General features: G+C 49.6%; 1 protein-coding gene across 5 annotated transcripts in view; it reads left to right on the forward strand.

Moving 5' to 3' along the window:
- CHCHD6 (coiled-coil-helix-coiled-coil-helix domain containing 6) overlaps nt 1–17390 on the forward strand; it is a 275900-nt gene that overhangs the window by 172960 nt on the left and 85550 nt on the right. For 2 of the 5 annotated variants that reach the window (XM_036911595.2, XM_036911593.2), the window contains exon 5: nt 2–88. The exons of 1 other annotated variant lie outside the window; for it this stretch is intronic. In XM_036911595.2, coding sequence (XP_036767490.2) covers nt 2–88 — 87 coding nt within the window. The remainder of the gene's footprint in view (nt 1; nt 89–17390) is intronic. 2 more of the 5 variants (XM_036911596.2, XM_036911594.2) reach the window with 1 other exon arrangement.

The following is a 17390-nucleotide window of genomic DNA, read 5'->3' on the forward strand; positions in this document are numbered from 1 at the left end:
GCAGGCCAGGGCTCTGGAGAGCCAAGAGGCAGAGCTGAGACGCTGGGACACCCTCTATAAGGAGCAGCTGGGGAGCATTGAGAGGAAGGTAAGGCTGTGCTTGCTGCCTTTTGCGGGTCCAGATCCTAAAGGCACCCGATGGATGGAATCCACCACCCTATGGAGGGACAGGCGCCTTTGGCGCCCATGGCCAGTCACCCTGGGGACACGCCCACTGGCCCACACTCTCAACAAGTTGCATTCACAGAGATAATTGGGTTTTAATTGGCCTGCTTTTTGTTGAATGTGGCTGGCTCTGCTGTGGTTCAATTTTAGAAAAAATTCACTTTCACCACAGGGCGGTGCTGAGACCCAGCATACCTTTCTTGCTTTAGTTAAGCTGCATTGGATAAAAATAATAATAACGTGAAGTTTTGCTTTACAAATATATTATGGTTGTATTACTGATTGTCTCCTGGGAGTTGGGGCGATTAAAGTGCACCGTTGGCTACACACTCTCTACTTTTCTAAGTAGAGCCTTTGAAATGAATGAGATTCAAAAAGACAGCATTGTTCCCTTTCTTTTTTTAAGCCTCTGAAAATACATTTGGTAACTTGCTTCCTTTGCAGGGGGGATGTTAATTTGTTGATCATGACAAATTTTTTAAAGATACAGCTTAAAACATGGGTGGGGATGGTTGTGAGGTTAAAACAAGTTGTTCTTCCTCATGCCTGAGACAGCATGCCAGGCAACCTGAGCCATCAGCTTATTGCAGGCAAATCGAGAATCATTTGTCATGGTTTGGAGCTTTGAAACTGACAGTTTGCTTAAGGGGCTTGATTTCCATAGGGGTTTTCTCCTGTGGCATGCACCCTGGAGCTGGGCAGAAATGTGGTCCCTAGACTTGCAGGCACATGGGGCCAGCAGCCCTGTGGTCCTGAGGCTGGCAAGGCCCCCTGAGGCACTTACACAGGTGGCCCTTACCAAGCAAGAGATTCTTGAAACAGCCTGCTGCCCAGGTCCGACTGCAGTTCTGATGACAAGGATTGTGATCTGAGATCCTGGAAGAGGGTAGAAACAGTTCCAAAAGCCATAGCGCTAATTATCACAGTTGCCCATATGTTCATAAGCAAAAATTTTTTTGTTATGTGTGCTATTCTGCTGTCTCCTGCTGTGCCCCCCTCGCACTTCCCTCTCTGGGTTTGGCTCCTAGAAGCATGTGTGCCTATGTCTGTTTGGGGTGAAGGGCAGGAGTCTCACAGCATTTCTCTTGGTCTAAAATCTATTTTCCCCCATCACCCTCTTCCCTCTACTCCAGTTCTTTTCTTTCAGACCCGTTCTGTGCTTTGCTGAAGGAAAGGAAATTCTCCTGGGCCAGCCCTTCATCCTCACCTGTTCTTTCCCACTCATCCAAGTCCAAGCTCCTTGCATATACAGATACAGGCTTTTTTAAAAAGGAGATTTTCCTACACAATTGTGAACAGTTCTTGAATGCCTCCAGAAGGAGGTGCAAAAACACACTCTCCTTTCTGGCTCCTTGGGGTGGTGATAGTATACAAAGGGAAGGCCCTCCAGCGTCCAGACAGACAAGGATGAGGCGTGGGGGCAGGAGGGCAGGCACGGTCATACAGCCTCCTTGTGTCAGTTTTGGAAAAGGTTCTCCATCTTCTCTGTGGATGATTGTATTTCTGTAATGGCTGGGAAGATGGAAGACACAGCACCCGACAATCTTTTTTAGTAGCTGTTGCTTTTATAAAATTCTGCTTTCATTTGTTGAATACTCTCAGACCTTGACATTTTCAGCTTCTGTACACACAGCTTCAGGCCTTCCAATCATCAAGCTCCTTTCCTTTTTTTTTCCCCCATTGCCTTCCAAGTTTAGAGATTATGGTGAAAACCTGTTTAGGGGGAAACTTGGAACAGCCAGGGAATCATCGCTGACCACCCAAAATAGTTTGGAGTTTGGTCACGGGTGAGACAAGTTCTGGATGCAGGGGGTGCTGGACAGAGGCTGGGGCTGTTGGAGGTGCTCGGGTGTGTCCACAGACCTCTTGGCTGGGACCTTGCTGTCATCCACCGAGCTGGAGGGCTGGCCCATTGTGACTGGTAGATGGGGGTAGCCTGCACAGACGGCAGACTCATTTTCAAGTGGGAGAAGACTCCTTAACCCCTTGTACTGCAGTACTTATTCCTTAGATGATTATTCCTGAATGCAAAAGTCATATTTGGTAGGGTTCCTGTGCTTTATAATCTTTGAGTAATTGTTTCTCATGCTCACACTACAAGATCTACATGAGGAGTGTTTTTCTGTTTCACCATTGAGAGCAGTGAGCTGCTGGGGATGCAGGGGCCTTGTGAGGGTCTCACAGCACATGGAAGTGACCTCAGATGTGGTGTTCATGCCCTAGGTGTGAAGCAGAGGGCCGCGTGTTGACAGTGGATCTGGGCTGCATGCAGCTCTGCATCACCGCCTTCTGCAGCCACGAGGCATCCTTGCACCTCAGTTTCTTCATCTGTAAAATAGATATACTGATGTTTTCTTCTGGGAGACAATGGGGACAATAGAAGAGGTAATGTCTGCAAAAGCATGGTTGTGTGCCAGGGGCCTGGTGAGTGCTGACTGCTCTTGCCAGCACATAGCAGTATCGATGGTTCTGATTCAAGCCCTAATGCTAACACGGTTATGTGGGGGGCGGTGCACACACAGATGCATGCTGGGAGGGTTTTATCCTCAGGGGTGGCCTCCTCTCCAGGCTTCACTGGGCTCTCCTCAGATGCCTGCCATGGCGCCTGCTGGTCATTCAGCAGGCAGAAGTAGAGGAGCGCCCCGTGCATAGCAGTGCAGGGACCACATGCTGCTCACAATTGGGTGTTTCTCCCGGGCCGGAGAACAGGACCATTTTCTGTTTCCATACATTGGGCATTTGGCCCAGGAGAGTGAAGTTCTCTACCACCTTGACTCTTAGACCTGTGGCCTCTGAACTTCTTGCCATCTTAACTGGTCCCCCAGAGCCTTTGCTCAGCTGCACTGTGTGATTACCTGGACAAAACAAAGAACAAAGAGGGGGCCCCACCCTCACCACACCTGGACTCAGTTATCCTGCAGCCAAGGATACCTCATGCCCCTTCAGAACCTGCACGTTTATTGTCTTCTAGTGGAAACCTTGGAGCTGAGTGGCTCTGAACTAGACCCTGACAGCTCCCCTGGCCAAAAGCGTGTCTTTTCTGCCACGGGGCCAGGTAAGGTGTGGAGACGAGCGGGCTTTGCAGTCCTAGCTCTGCATCAGTAACGTAACAGCCTATGACTGAGCAGTGGTTTAAATTCTGTCACCACAGTTTCCTTATCTTTGAAATGGGAATTTAAGTCTAACCTGCCAGTTGTCTGAGGGATGAGTGGTCACAGTGTAGAAGCAATTGGCACAGAACAACTCAGGTCCCCTTCCTGCTATTGCCAGCCTCCTTTCTCATCTTTAGCAAATGCATGGCCATTCAGTAATTCCACTTGCATTTAATTCTGCTAAATGTCCGAGATGGTTCAAACAGTTGTGGTTCCTGCCTCATGAAATTCATACTCCAGCTTGGGAGGGGAGGGAGAAGTTGAGGACCAGGTCCCAGGTGGGTGTGTGCTTGGCTTCCTGTGACCAGAGGACCTGCTGGATCTGTAAAGATGGTCTCACTTTTCCCACCTCTGCTAAGTGGAGTGGGCATTTTGGGGTTGAGCTCCACAGACTGATTCAGGGAGAACCTCAGAAGTATGTGTGTTCTTCCTGGATTTCGGGCTCTCTCCCCAGAATGTATGTCTCCCTTCCTGCCCCCACCAGGAGCACACACCATCCCAGTGTTGATATGTGAGCAGTCAGCCCCATCTCCCATTCCTCTCCTTGCCTCTGTTCAGGCATTCTTTTCATAAGGAACGACCGTCATGTGATGCAGCCAAGCCCGCAGCTTTCTCAGTGCCAGCACCAACCAGCCCCCTGCCTGCTGTCCATGGGGGTGTCATTTGGAGCCTGTTCAGGAAAACAGGAGCTGTTCTAGGGCTGAGAGGAAGAGGCATTAAATACGGGGAATTCCACTCCATAAGAAAGGGGGGCCCACAGTCAGGAATATGTGAAAAGGGCCAGCCTCATGCACATCAGGGAAACAGTGACAGCCACAAGGTGATGCCATTCTGTGCTTAGTAGGATGGCTGATGTGGCAACAGTGGACACCACTGAGTGCTGGCAAGGCTGCGGTTAAGCCCAAGCTCACAGACACTGCTGGCAGAGTATAAATTGGCAAAGCCACCTTGGAAACTGTTATCTATTGTCTGGGAAAGCTGAGCGTAGGCATGCCCTGTGACCCAGCAATTCTGTACCCAACAGAAATGTGTCCATTATTCACCAAGAGAAGCACTTTAAAATGTTCATCCTGGCACCATTCATGGTAGCCCTAAAGGGTCCACATAGAATAGATCAATCATGGTGGTCGTCACAGTGGAGGCCGCACAGGGATGAGCGTGAGGAAGCTGTGGGCACGAGCAGTGACGTGGGTCACTGTCCCCAGCAGAATCCTAAGTAAAATGCCACACGAAGGAGAGTCCATGCACACTGGGTGCATCTGTTAAATGAAGTCTGGACACGGTGAGACTAATCTGTGGTGTTGGAAAAGGGATAATGGTTATCCCTTGGGGGAGCAGTGACAAAGGGAACATGCAGGGGGCTTGTGGGATGAGGTAAGACTCCCTTTCCTGACCTGGGTGCCGGTTACACAGGCTTGTCCTGTGGTGAGAAGTCATCAGGCTGTGCTTAGAAGGCTTTGCACCTTTCTGTCAGAATGATATACTTAATAAAAAGGCAGGTGCAGTGAGGTAGACAGGCCTGCCCCCCACCATCCCCCTTCCTGTGCTCCTGAGGCCCTTTTTTCCTGTCCTATGTTCTTGCGCTCTCCATATTGCCTTGACTGCTTTGTTTGTGGCCGTCTCCCCTTCAGACTGTGAGGGCCTGGGAGCTCCAAGTCCTCATCGGTCTGATCCATCAGGGCTGAGTCATCACGAAGGGCTGGGCCCGCGGTGCCTGGCTTAGAATAGGTGCTCAATAGATGTTTGCAGGAATAAAGAAGGGAAAGTGTGTGCACAAGCAGGAAACCGTGACACAATGGGGGTTCCTGGACCAGGAGGAAGCCTTTGCTGAGGCAGCTTCTTGGTGGGAGCTGTGTTTGGGGAATGAGCAGGGTGCAGTGGGCAGCTGCGGGGCAGGACGTGGGGAAGGTGGGGCTCCTGCTCAGGTTCCTTGGCCCAGGTGCTCCATGTGACGGTTGGCAGCAGGTGGTAAAGCTGTAAAAATACGTTGGCCTCAGATTGTAAGGGGCTTGGATAACTGGCTGACAAGTGTGGCCTTCCTTTAAGATGACACTGGGAGTCCTTGAAGGGCTGTAAGCTGGGGAAAGATTGGAGCTTAAATGTCCGGAAGAATAATGGTGCCATTAAGAGAGAAAGAAAACTTCAAATGAGCCACTCCATGTGGGGAAGGTCATGAGCTTAATTCCAGACAGGAACATGTGAGGTGGGGATGACCAGCAGATGACTGAGAAGCGTCAGACATGGAGTTCTGTGCCCTGCAAGATGACAGCCACTACCATCTTATGAGCATCTGCTATGTGCCAGGCTCTTTTACATAAATTATCACTAATCCTTGCAGCAACCCTGCAAGGTGGATTGTATCTCACATTTTACAAATGAAGACACTGGGACTCAGGTTGAACAAGCTGCCAGGAGCCATGCAGCTGATGGATGAAGTCAGAGCTCCAGAGTCTCTGCTCTTCCCACCACACCTGCTGCCCCCAGGCCAGCAGGGAAGGAAAGGTCAAGAGGGCGTGACACAACCGGTCAGGGAGGACTGGGAGTGAGAAGTGGCCTCTTCGTTGCATTCTGAAGGACATGTGAGTTGTTGACGGGCCCTTGCTCTGTGGCAGTGGAGGCCTTATCTGAGCTAGGGGTGGGGGCTGGAGAAACAGGGATAGACCACTCTTCCAAGCAGTATCATCAAAGAGCATGGGTAGTTTAAGAGGCAGTGACTGGAGCATGTATGGGAGGTGGAGAATTCAAATGTGTGTCTGCAAGGGGATGTGGTAGAAGCCAGGCCCCAAGGGATGTGGGGGGCATGCCATGGGGAGGGCTACCTTGCCCTGAGGAGCGTCCTCAGAGCAGTGGCCCCCTGGCTAGAAGGTGGCATGATCCAGCCACACGGTGAATAAGTAGTGTGTCTCGTTGGAAGGACAGCTGACCACCAACTGCTGTGAGTGGCCAGCAGGCATTTCCCCTGAGTGTGGGGAGGCTCCAAGTCGGCACCACAGAGTCAGAGGGGGCTCGTCTTTCAGGATGCAAGACTGAGGCACGTGGGTATCCCCGCCATGATGTGCCTCCAGGGAGAGGCTGCCAGAATGGTGGGAATTCAGAGGAGGGCACAGCTAACAGTGACCTGAAGCAGAATAGCAGAAAGTGGCCCATGTGGGAAGGGGCTGCCTTCTGATCACCCGGGGGTGGGGGCTTTTCCGTGCCTGCCGAGTCTGAGCCCAAAGTGCTTTTGAAAAGTATTGAGTCTGCAGTTCTTCCCCAGGGAACTAAAGGATACTGCACACCAGGTATCCAGCTAGTCCCACTGTTTTGGTAATGGTACCGGCATAAAAATGACCATTTTGTATTTTCTCAGGAGCACACTGGTGTGGTGACAAAGTGAAAGAATGTATTGGACTTTCTTAGCAAGAATGATTTTTTTTATCTGTGTTGGTGGGGCCCAGGTCCTTTGATAAGGTGATCAGTGAGACTTTAAGAAACAAAGAATTGAGAACCATTGATCCAGTCCAGTTCTTTTCACAGATAAGAGTCCAAGGCATCTAAGTGGTTTGAGATTCACTTGGTGAATGGTAAGTGCTGGGATTTTAGATCTAAGGGACCTGGGTTTGAATTAGAATTTCACCACTTTCAGACTTTATAGGCATGACTTAGGCCTTGAGCCCTGGAAGTCAGCTTTACAAGAGGGAGAGTAGTAATTACATTTTCAGGATAATGAGGGATGGGACACAATGTACTCTATTGTTCTATATCGTTGTATAAAGGTGGCTGCCTGTACTCTTACCAGCTGGTACAACAGTGTAACTGCTGTCATCTTCGTCTCCAGTGGTCTCAGAGTGAGTTAAAAGTATTACCAAGACTCTGGTGCTGCAGTTCTGCCCATTTGTCTTTAAGTTCTTCCACTATAGGTGAGAGCAGTGGTTCATCACAGGCCAGTCTGGGGAAAGTTGTTTTCAAAGCCTGGGTTGCACCACCCCAACCTCCACCTCCTTCTCCTCCAGCCCCACCATCACCATCATTCCTTCTGCCTCCACTATGTTGACAGCATTCGCTGCCACCATCTCCACCCGCACTGTCGCCTTCATCACCTCGGCCTTTGCGTCATCCCCCTTCCCTGCATCTGCTCTGCATTGTTTCTGGTATGTTTGCTAAAGATGTTCCTTTACGTCAGTCTCATCTCATACTCTGGGCAGTCCTCTCATCTGTCGTACAGTCATCTCTGAGGCTAGGAGGGGACAGAGAGGAGCCCTCTGGTGCACAATTGGAGAGGCTGTGGCTTTCCTGGGCCTTGGGGCCAGGCTTCCCTGGGACATAGATGGCTGAACCAGGGAAACTGCTGAACTGGTGGCACAACCCTCTCTATGAGCAGTACCTGAGGTACGTCACTTGGTCTTGTGGCTGGAAAAGAGTAGGGAAGGAGTATTTTTATCACAAATGAGCATGAGGACACTCAGAGAGGTTAACGGATGGTGAAAGGTTTTCACAAAATTGGCAGCAGTTGTCACATGATGATGTAGGGTCATACTGAGCAGTCAGTGTTTGCTGCCCATTGGCCCTGACAGGCTGAACTCAGGGGTTCAGTTGCTCAGCAGTTGAACCCACTGCTCAGCTGCTCAAGAGTATTATTTGAATCTGTATTAAAGTGATCTAGCAAAGAATTCCCTCTTAAGTAGAATAGTGCAGTGTACAATGAACTCCTGCAGCCCCATCCCCCAGACTTAGCAGCTTTGCCCCATTTGCCCCTTTTGTTCTTTGCTTCAAGGCAAATCCCAGTGACCATGACATTTCCTCCCAATACTTCAGTATGTGTCTCTCAAAATTATGGACATTTTCTTAAATAACTGTATATTGTTATCATGCCTCAGAGACTTAGCACAGATGCCCCCTGATCTCCTCGGAAATGTGTTTTCCTAGGGTTTTTGTTTTCTGTCTGTTTCAAGCCAGGATCCACTGGAGTGGCCACTAGGCTATTGGTTCTTGGCCATCCCGTCTCTGGTCCCCTAGAGCAGACCCTGCCCCCTTCTTTATGCCAACAACTAATTGGAACATTCCTTAGGCTCTTATTCCCTTCTTCTTCCTTCATTGTACTGAACCTGGTGCCAAGAAGTAAAGGTAAATGTTACGGGAAAAGCCAGCTGTGTACTGTGTTGGGAATCACCATGCAAGGCCACAGGCTCATCTCAGCAGTTAGGTCCCTGTCCAGTGCTGCTGATTTATGTCACCCCCTCCATTATTGTTGCTGGGGTCCTTTTAAGCACAGGCAATCAGGATCTCCTCTTGAACTGGTTTCTGTGCCATCCCTGGTACCTGGCAACAGCTGCATTAACATGCAGCGATTCCTGCTCTGTGGTTATTGTCTGTTGGTTTCTCCAGCACATTAAGTGTCCTAAATAGGCCCTTACAGGGTGAAGAGCCAGAAGTGCCTGTCCATCTCATATGCAGGTTATCACCTATCTCTGCTGGCAAGGACCCAGTTACACAAATCATGGTAATGAAGTGGGCCTTCCACGGCCTTCCCCCTGCCTTTCCTTCCTAGCCCCTATCAGCTCGACTGGGCGCCCCCTTCAGCCCTTAACCGCAGTGCTCATGGCACGCTGCAAAGGGAATTTGAGGTTATCCTTTGGCCTTTCTGTACTGGTGCTCTGCCGCCCCGCTGGCTGGTGACCCAGTCCTATCCGGGTCACTGAGCTATGCTCCCCTTCTTCCTTTGTCCACCCTCCACAGTGATGGCCCCTTGTTCATCTCTCTCTTCAGCTGAAGCTGTTACTGCCCCACTGGTGGCCTTTTTGCCGGCCCTCCCACCTACAACCTGGCATTCACGTGTTGCAGGGGGACTCTCTAAAGCCCATCAGTGACTCCCCGATGCGTTCCGAGAAAGCTCAGCCCACAGGGCTCTGTGATCCGGGCCCTCTCCTGCATGCTTCCGGCCACATGGCCTCTCCACCAACATTAGGACCACCCTGGAGGTCTTCTTTGACCACTCCCCTGTGCCTCCTCTGTGCAGGGCTGCCACCTAACCTGACCCACTGTTTGTCCTCAGGGCAAGCTCAGTGCCTGATAGGTGGCTCAGCAGTCAGGACAGATGACAAAACTGAGCAGCCAGTGGCAGAGTCTGAACTTAGAGGTATGGAAGCAGCTGGAGGTGGTTCTCTAAGGGTAACTACATGTCGCTTATTGCCAGCAGGGGAGCCAGGACCTCTCTGTCCCCAAAGCTCAGCCGTGGTGCTTGGCATCATGGAACTTACCCACCATCTGCCTGGAGCTCAGCCACGGGGCAGCATTGACTTTGTGAACAATTGCTGATACTTATTTCTTAAGTAACACATGTTCACAGTAGAAAAAACTGTAGAAAAAGCAAAAATTGCATATAATTATGCTCAAAGAATAAAATGAAATTTGCCCAATCAAGCCTGCACCTAAAGGTATAACTATTATTAACATCTTGGCAAACACTGCCCAGACCTGCTCCTGTTAGGGTAATATTGGCCACACTGCAGTATTTGCAAAAATGGGATCATAGCCATCCATGCTGTCTGGCACCTATTTAAAAACTCAATCAATTATGAACCTTCTTTCCACCTCACATCTATTTCTACACATAAATAGTATGTACTACTCCTTATGAATATGCTGTAATTGACCAATTCCCTATCAGGGCAATATTACCATGCTTTAGGCTCTTCCAATTAGAAAAAAGTGGGGGTGGTTCTTCGACCATCTTTATGACTGCCTGAACTCAACTATTTTCTTAGGAAAAATATTTAGAACTGCAAGTTCTGGACCATAGACTGGTCCATCTTCAGGCTCACAGTTATGCTGCCAGGCAGTGGGGGTTTACCAGTTCCACCAGCAGAGTATCTGATGGCGCTGGCCTCCTTCATCACTGTTGGCTGTCTCCCTTTTCGTTTTCAAATTAATTACAAAGGTAACGCATGTTTGCAAGAAGTTGAAGCATTATGAAAGTGCACAAAGCATAGCCCCGACTCTGCAGAAGTAGCTCTGGTGAGGGTGCTTCCAGCCACTCGCCACAAACATCAGCCTTATTTGGGTGGAGAACCCAGACATGCATTTTTACAGGTGGGATCATAGTTTATTCTTTCCTAACTTGCTCCGTACACCTAACAGTTCACCTTAGACAACTTTGCACATATTTCATGACTACAATATGGGGATTAGCATTATTTATTTAACCATTTTCTTGTTAATGGACATTAGGGTTATTTTCAGTCTTTCATGGTTAATTTTAATGAAGACATCCAAATTTCTCTTCAGAAATAGAGACCAAAAAATGGTTTGACTTTTATCAGCTGTAAAAGATGTTGCATTTCTTTCATTATTAATATGGCTAAGCATTTTTTATTGGCCTCTTGTATTTCTTCTTCTGAGAACTACCTTTTCATAAGTTACCCATTTTCCTATTAGCCAGTTTATCTTTTTTTAATTGATTTATAGGACTTCTGTCTCTCTGTATATATCTAGCTATAAACTGCTAATCATTATATTTAATGTAAATATCACTTCCTGGTGCGTTTATTTGAACTTTGTAGATACATTTTTTTGGCATTCAGATATTTAAAATATATGTGTTTGTTTGATAAATTTAAAGCTCCCGTTTCCCTTTGTTTTTAAGTTGGTTAATTTGATAGGCAGAAAATGGTCTTCGGAATTTGTATATTTTTATTACTAAATAAGTGATCCTATTCATTGCTTTATGAAACCCTGTTTATCCCCTCCAATCACTTTCAGAATCTCCTGTCTGAAGGGACTCATACCTGATGGAGGATGTTTTCCTTTTGTTGCCCCAACTGATAACTATTTAGTCACTGACTGTCCACCCAGGTTGGAAAGCAGGGTTTGGATTCACACCTGATTCAGCTCCTTACCTCAGCTCTTTCTGTGTGACTTCAGGCAAATTAGTTAACTTTTCTAAGCCTGGACTTCTCAATCTTCAGGGAATAAAAACAACGACCTTGTTGGGTTGTTGCCAAGGGCTGAACAAGATAGACATGAACATGCCCATCATGGTATGTGTGGACATCTGGTCGTGTTCTTTCCTGACAGGGTCCAGCCCATTCTTGGACAACCGCAGCTCTTCATGGAAGTTAGCCCTGATATCCTATGTGTACCTATAACACACAGGTTCTACTTGCCACCCTGTGGTGTAACAGGGACAAGCTTCCATGGGGCGCCCAGGAGGCAAAGGCTAACCCCCACTCCTGTCCCTCATCCCTGCTTCTCTTGGGCACTCCTCTTGGGTACTCCCCTACTGATTCCCCTTTGGGTAGATTTTAGTTTGTCCCTGACCCTGCATGCTCCTGAAGCTGAAGCCAGTGGTTGGGGTGATTGGATGGGATGGGATGGGGCAGTGCCTGGCCCTCTGGTGGAGACATGCATCCTGGATGCTGCCTGACTTGCCTTTGACTGTGTTGGGCAGCTCTGTGGCACTCATGCCAGCTTCCCAGGTGGCCTCTGTGGGCTGCTGGGAAGCTGTAGTCCCTCCCTTCCACACACATGTGGCCAGCATTTTAGGACCCAACCAGGCACATGACCGTATCCATGTCCCTGTTAATTTTTGTCTCATTGGAATGGACAGGGCTGTTCTTAGCTTTGCAAGATGTTAGGATTCCAGCTCTGCCATCGTTCTCGCGTAGCTGTCTCCCATTGAGCTGCGTGTCATCAGAAAATCTGATCAGCATGTTGCTGCTCCCTCCTTCAGGCCATCGATCCTGAAGCTGGGTATGAGGGAAGGTACCGCACTCCAGGGACAAGGCATTCATCCTCACTCTCTAGCTTTTGCATATGGGAGCCCTGCTGCAGCTCCATTCTGCTGTCTGGTCCCGTAGACAGCATGGTGTGAGGCAGGCTCTCACGCAGTGTCCCTGTCCCTCTGAGCAATCCCCTTTACTCTAGGCAACGTCCCAGGCACTTCATGAAAAAAGCAGGATAGTGCGTCCATCTGCCTTGGTCCCTGTCAGCCTGGGCTGCCTTGACTGGCATTCCCTTGTAAATACTTAGCCCATAGAATTTCCTCGGGGATCTGTCTCACTCACCAACCTATAGTTGGCAAAAATCTGCTTTTTCTCTCCTTTGCTAAATTGGACATTGTCTTGTCTTAGGCATCTTCCCACTTTCTCTGAGTTGCTGAGGTTGCCAGCAGCGAGCAAGTCTCTCCTGTAAGTTAATTCAGAGCCAAGGTGGATCAGAAGATTTGAATTCATTTAGTGCCACTAGATGTTCTCTCACAATCTTTCTCCGACTTGCATTTCAGTTCCCTCATATCAGTGTCTGATTCCCCCTTTCAGGCTGAAGATTGTTCTCCTGATAGAAAATGGGAGTTTAGGAACTCTATCTCTGTCATCTAACTGATCACCTTTCACCCCAATCCGGATCTGTCCCTTCTGGTTCCTATTGCTCCTAATACAATTTTAAAAGTCCCATGTTTGTCCTGAGCTTTCTCCATGCGGCTCTGCTTGCCTGACCTCAGCTCTCCTGACCCTGTTCCTGCCAGCTGGCCCACCCCTCAGTTTTTCCAGGTGGTTCCACCCTGTCCCTGCCGTCAGGTGGATGTCCTGCTTCTGTGAAAGCTCCCTCCCTAGCCGCCTTGACACCCTCCGGGTCAGGGACTCCAGGCTGTCCTCCCAGAAGCACACAGCAGAAGTCCCCTCTGCCCTCTGGGAGCCATAGCTCTCTCTGCCCAGAAGGTCTGCCTGGCCCAGGGGGCTAGCGAGCAGGGCCCTGTTGTGATTTCAGGTGCATTGGGCCTGAAGACAGCTCTCTTCCCCTTGTTAAGATCATTCATGGTTGTATTTCTCAGAAATACATTTTTAAAGACACCTATCCCTCTTATGCTATCTTCTTATAGAGAAATGGTTTTTGCCATGGGCAATTTTGCCCTCCAGAGGTCATTCAGTGACGTCTAGAGACATGTTGGCTGTCCTGGGTTGGGGGATGCTGTTGGCATCTAGAGGGCAGAGGTCAGGGGCACTGGTAACCATTGTACAGTGCCCAGGATGGACCCACAACAAAGAATGACTTGGCATAAAAATGTCCGCAGTGCTGAGGCCAGGAGATCCCATCATAGAGTAGCTCTACGGGCCTGTCGCTGCCTGAGTTGCCTGTTCAGCTTTGCAGATTTCCCCTGGGGAGTCCCATCCATGTGGGGCCCCTGGAGCTGTGTCAAGGAGCACACATGGTAACTCTAACCTGGGTGCTTCCTATACCGTCATTTGAGAACCACTGTTTCAGAGTCTTGGGTAAGAGCCTGGAACTCCTGGGGATCTTCCTTCCTGCTGTGAGGGCCCTAGGCACTTCCTCCTTTTCCCAGGCTATCAGAACTCTGAGAGCACATGGTGCTCCTTCCCTCAGGGGCCACACAGAGGTCCCTCACCTTGTTTCTTTGGAGAGCCCAGGTTGTCATCCTTCTTTCCTAAGACCTAGGGGCCAGACGAGACACCCCTCAGGTGGAGAGCAATTGAGGGTGTTGCCTTGTTACCGCTCATGTGGGCCCTGGTTGTGCTCTGCTTGGGGCAGGACGCTGCAAATTTCCCACTTGGTCCTCCTCTCCTTGGCCTGAAGCCGGTTGTGTACCATTTTTGGCAGGGGCTCTTACTCACTGCCTTCCAGTCAGGGCTGTTGGGGAGCCTGTAACCCTGAGGCAGCTGCTATTGCTGCTTACGCAGACACAGCGGGCCATAAAGATCGTGTATCTGTACCTCTACCAGCCATTTCCCATCACTGCACAGCATGGTCTGCAGAGCATGTTTAGAGGCCGAGCGGAGGCTGCGCCAGCGCTGCCACCCTCTCTAGGCGACCAGGCTGGAGCTGGGCTGCCCACTCCCCTGTGTGGTCTGGACGAGACCTGTGGGTTGCCCGAGTGTGTCAGGCCTGAGGCCTGCTTCCCCCTCTGTCTCCTGGAGCCCTCTCCCTGCCTTGCTGCATTTGTTCGCTCTCTTAAGCCCGTTACTCACTGCATGCCACACTGATGTCACCAGCAGTGTTCATAGAGTGAGTGCCAAGGAGGGAAGACTCCATTATCTGAGGATGGGGAGTTCCTGTCCTCCCCTGCTGTGCTGCTTCAGGCTGGTTCAGGTTGGTCAGCCAAAGGAACCTAATCCACTGGGCTTGGGGGTTGCTGGAGCATGGTGATAAGACCTTCTGGTCATCCATGCTGCCTTGCTGGCCTCTGCAGTCCCTGGAGCTGTCCCTCGGATTGGGTGTGATGGCTTCACCCAGAGAGCCATGGCCTCAGTGCTCGGCACCAGCTTTCTGATCACCGTCTGTAGCTGGCACTCATCAAGTGCCTAAGAACCGGACACATCACTTTCTCTGCACTCACACAGCCCTGTAGGTGGGTACGGTCATTCCCATTGGACGGATGAGGACTCGGGGCCTCCGGGGCTGTAGGTAACTTTCGCAAAGCCACACAGCCTCAGCAGTGGTGACAGGGAGATTTACACTGGGGCTGGCTGATTTTAGAATCTTCAGTCCAACCTCCAGCGTCCCATCTGTGATTTATCTTTTAAAGGACAGGAAGATATGCCTTCAGAAGTAGAAATGGCCACAGCCAGCAGAACGGGCCAGGCTGCCCTCCCTATTCTGCGTTCAACTGTGTCCTCCCCAGACATCCTGCTTCCATGTCCCGCATTTGTGGGCAGCTTGTCTGAGGTGCTCTGAGTTGCCCTGGACTGTTGCCCACAAGGCAGCCTGTGCAGCTTGGCTCCTTGGCTGACATTCGCGCTGGCTGTAGGTAAAGTGTTCACGCCCTGTTCCTGCTTTCAGGATCAATGACAGTGCTCAGAGCAAACCCAGACCTGGGAGGAACCATAGCAGCAGGTTGCTGTAGAAGGACGCGGTCACAGAGTCCAGGACTGTGGGGCTGCTGCAGTGTGCTGAGGGCTCGGGCCGGGCTGCCTGGGCTAGCCAGTTGCAGGGGTGCCAAGAGTGCCGCGAGGCCACATGTGTCAGTGATTCCGTGTGGGTGGCTCCGCATTCCCGTGTAAATCACCCTCTCCCCCTGGAAATGTGTAGTGAATGGCCACACTCCCCCAGTAACTTCCCTCTCAGGCCTGCTGGGTTCTGTCTTCTCCCTGTACCTGTTTTTCCTACATTCAGTCCATTCCAATGCTTTCTAGATAGTTAAAACTGTCCTTTCCTCTCCATCTCCACTGCCTTGTCATCCTATCCCTGGAGAGAGGCGTTGCTAATAATCTCCGTGCCTTAAGGCTGTTTCCATAGGTCAGATTTCTCATTGCCACAAACTGCCCTTGCTTAAAAGGATGGTCCCCATCCTGAGGGTCAGAACTTCACGGTCGTGGGAGCTCTGCCCCTCCTCACACTCTCCCGCCAGCAGAACCGGCCTGCTTCTGCATTGGGAGACACTCAATGCTCCTTCTTGGGCCTTGACTGAAATGTGCTTCCCCCACCCTGTCCTGTACCTCACCTGGTCAGTTCCTGCATCCCCTGTAAGACTCATCTCAGCCACTTCCTGCTGCAGGAAGCCTCTTGGAATCCTCCTGCAGAGCTCAGTGATTCCTAGCCCCTGTGTTGGCCACTACATCCAGACGTCAGTCTGTTGCTTGCCCTAAATTGAGCTCAAGGTCCAGAAGAGATTCTTACATATCACAGCACGAGCCATGCAGAATCCAGCAGGAAAAATGGGGGAGTAGCAGGGTCCTGTGTGTAGCAGTCTCCCCACTCCACCCCCAGCACACATCCTGGGGGAGTTTGATGGCCCTGTGGGCCTGGGGACAAACCCCACAGGCCCTGTTCAGAGGGAAGGGCCTCCTGCCTTCCCATCAGCAACACTTCAGGCCCTCCCACTGCATCTGAAAGCCATGTCTCAACCTTCCCTTACACTTGAGCTCACCAGCGCTGTTGCAGGGAGAGGGTTGTGAGTAAAGTGGATTCAGATTGTATAGTATTTCCCTGAAGATCTCCAGGGCTCTGGTGAGGGCTATGATGGCATCATACTTCGTGCAGTCTTAAAGCCAGGTCAGAAGCAGTGTTCTCAGAATGCTACTATTCCAGATTGTAAATGGAAGCACAGTAAGGTTAGGTTTTCACCCAAGTTAAGTGGCTGGTGAAAAGGCTTCTAAAACACAGTGCTCCTTATTCTGTTTAAAGTGCTTTGGAATATAAGGAATTGTGCACTGCCATAGGTTCTCTGTAAGGAGTATCACCATGAAAACCTATAGGATCTCATGCTTTTTGCTGTTCTCCCAGGAGCAATATAGGCCATTTTGTTGTACTATGTTGAAATGGTCCAACTTGGAATATTTAGGATATACTAGTAGCATCTGATGAGAACACCAGCTATTGGTAAGATAAATAGAATTTATCATAGAACCTGCTAATTTGCTGCAAGTTGCTGGTTATTCACTGCTCACCAGGCCTAAAACAATGGCATTTACAGGATGCTGACTCTGTGCCAGTAATTGTGGGGGCACTTGTAAGTATGAGCTAATAGAACGTGCTGCATTTTAGGGGTTTGATAAATGTTTTTTGTTTGACTGCTGAGCAAATGAAAGAGGGAAACCTGCTTTGGAATCTAGTTTTCACCAACCCTGGAATCAGAAGCAGACATTACCGTCATCATGAGGGAAGGTGCTTGGAAAGCAGCCTGGTGAGTTCAGGATGATAGAAAAACAGCAGCAAGGTATTTGGGAGAAAAGTTAGTGTGAAGGTTTCTGAGTCTAGTGAGAAAAAGCTGAGCTAAATTGCCAAGACTCCAGGGACGTTTGCCTGGACGTGGGAACTGTGTGTGAGGTAACAGATTAGCCTGTCAGAACCGTGACAGTGTTATGTTGTCATTTTTGGTATTTGTATTTTGTGACATTAGGGGAGAGTGGCATAGTATAATTGTTAACATTTTATGTTTTGTCAGCAGTGTTTTCTCAAAAATAACTCATTTGCATCATTAATATGTGATCTTAAAAGCATAATATGTGATCTTAGGCAGCATTTTTAAATGTGGTATGGTATGAATTATATGCTATGGCCACTTCTCCTCCAGTGTGCTGGGGTGTACTTCATTGGAAAATGGGATTCACTCCACAGAAATTCATTGTACAAGCAACTCTAACT

This window comes from Manis pentadactyla, chromosome 1, assembly GCF_030020395.1.
Source record: "Manis pentadactyla isolate mManPen7 chromosome 1, mManPen7.hap1, whole genome shotgun sequence".
NCBI classification, from domain to species: domain Eukaryota; kingdom Metazoa; phylum Chordata; class Mammalia; order Pholidota; family Manidae; genus Manis; species Manis pentadactyla.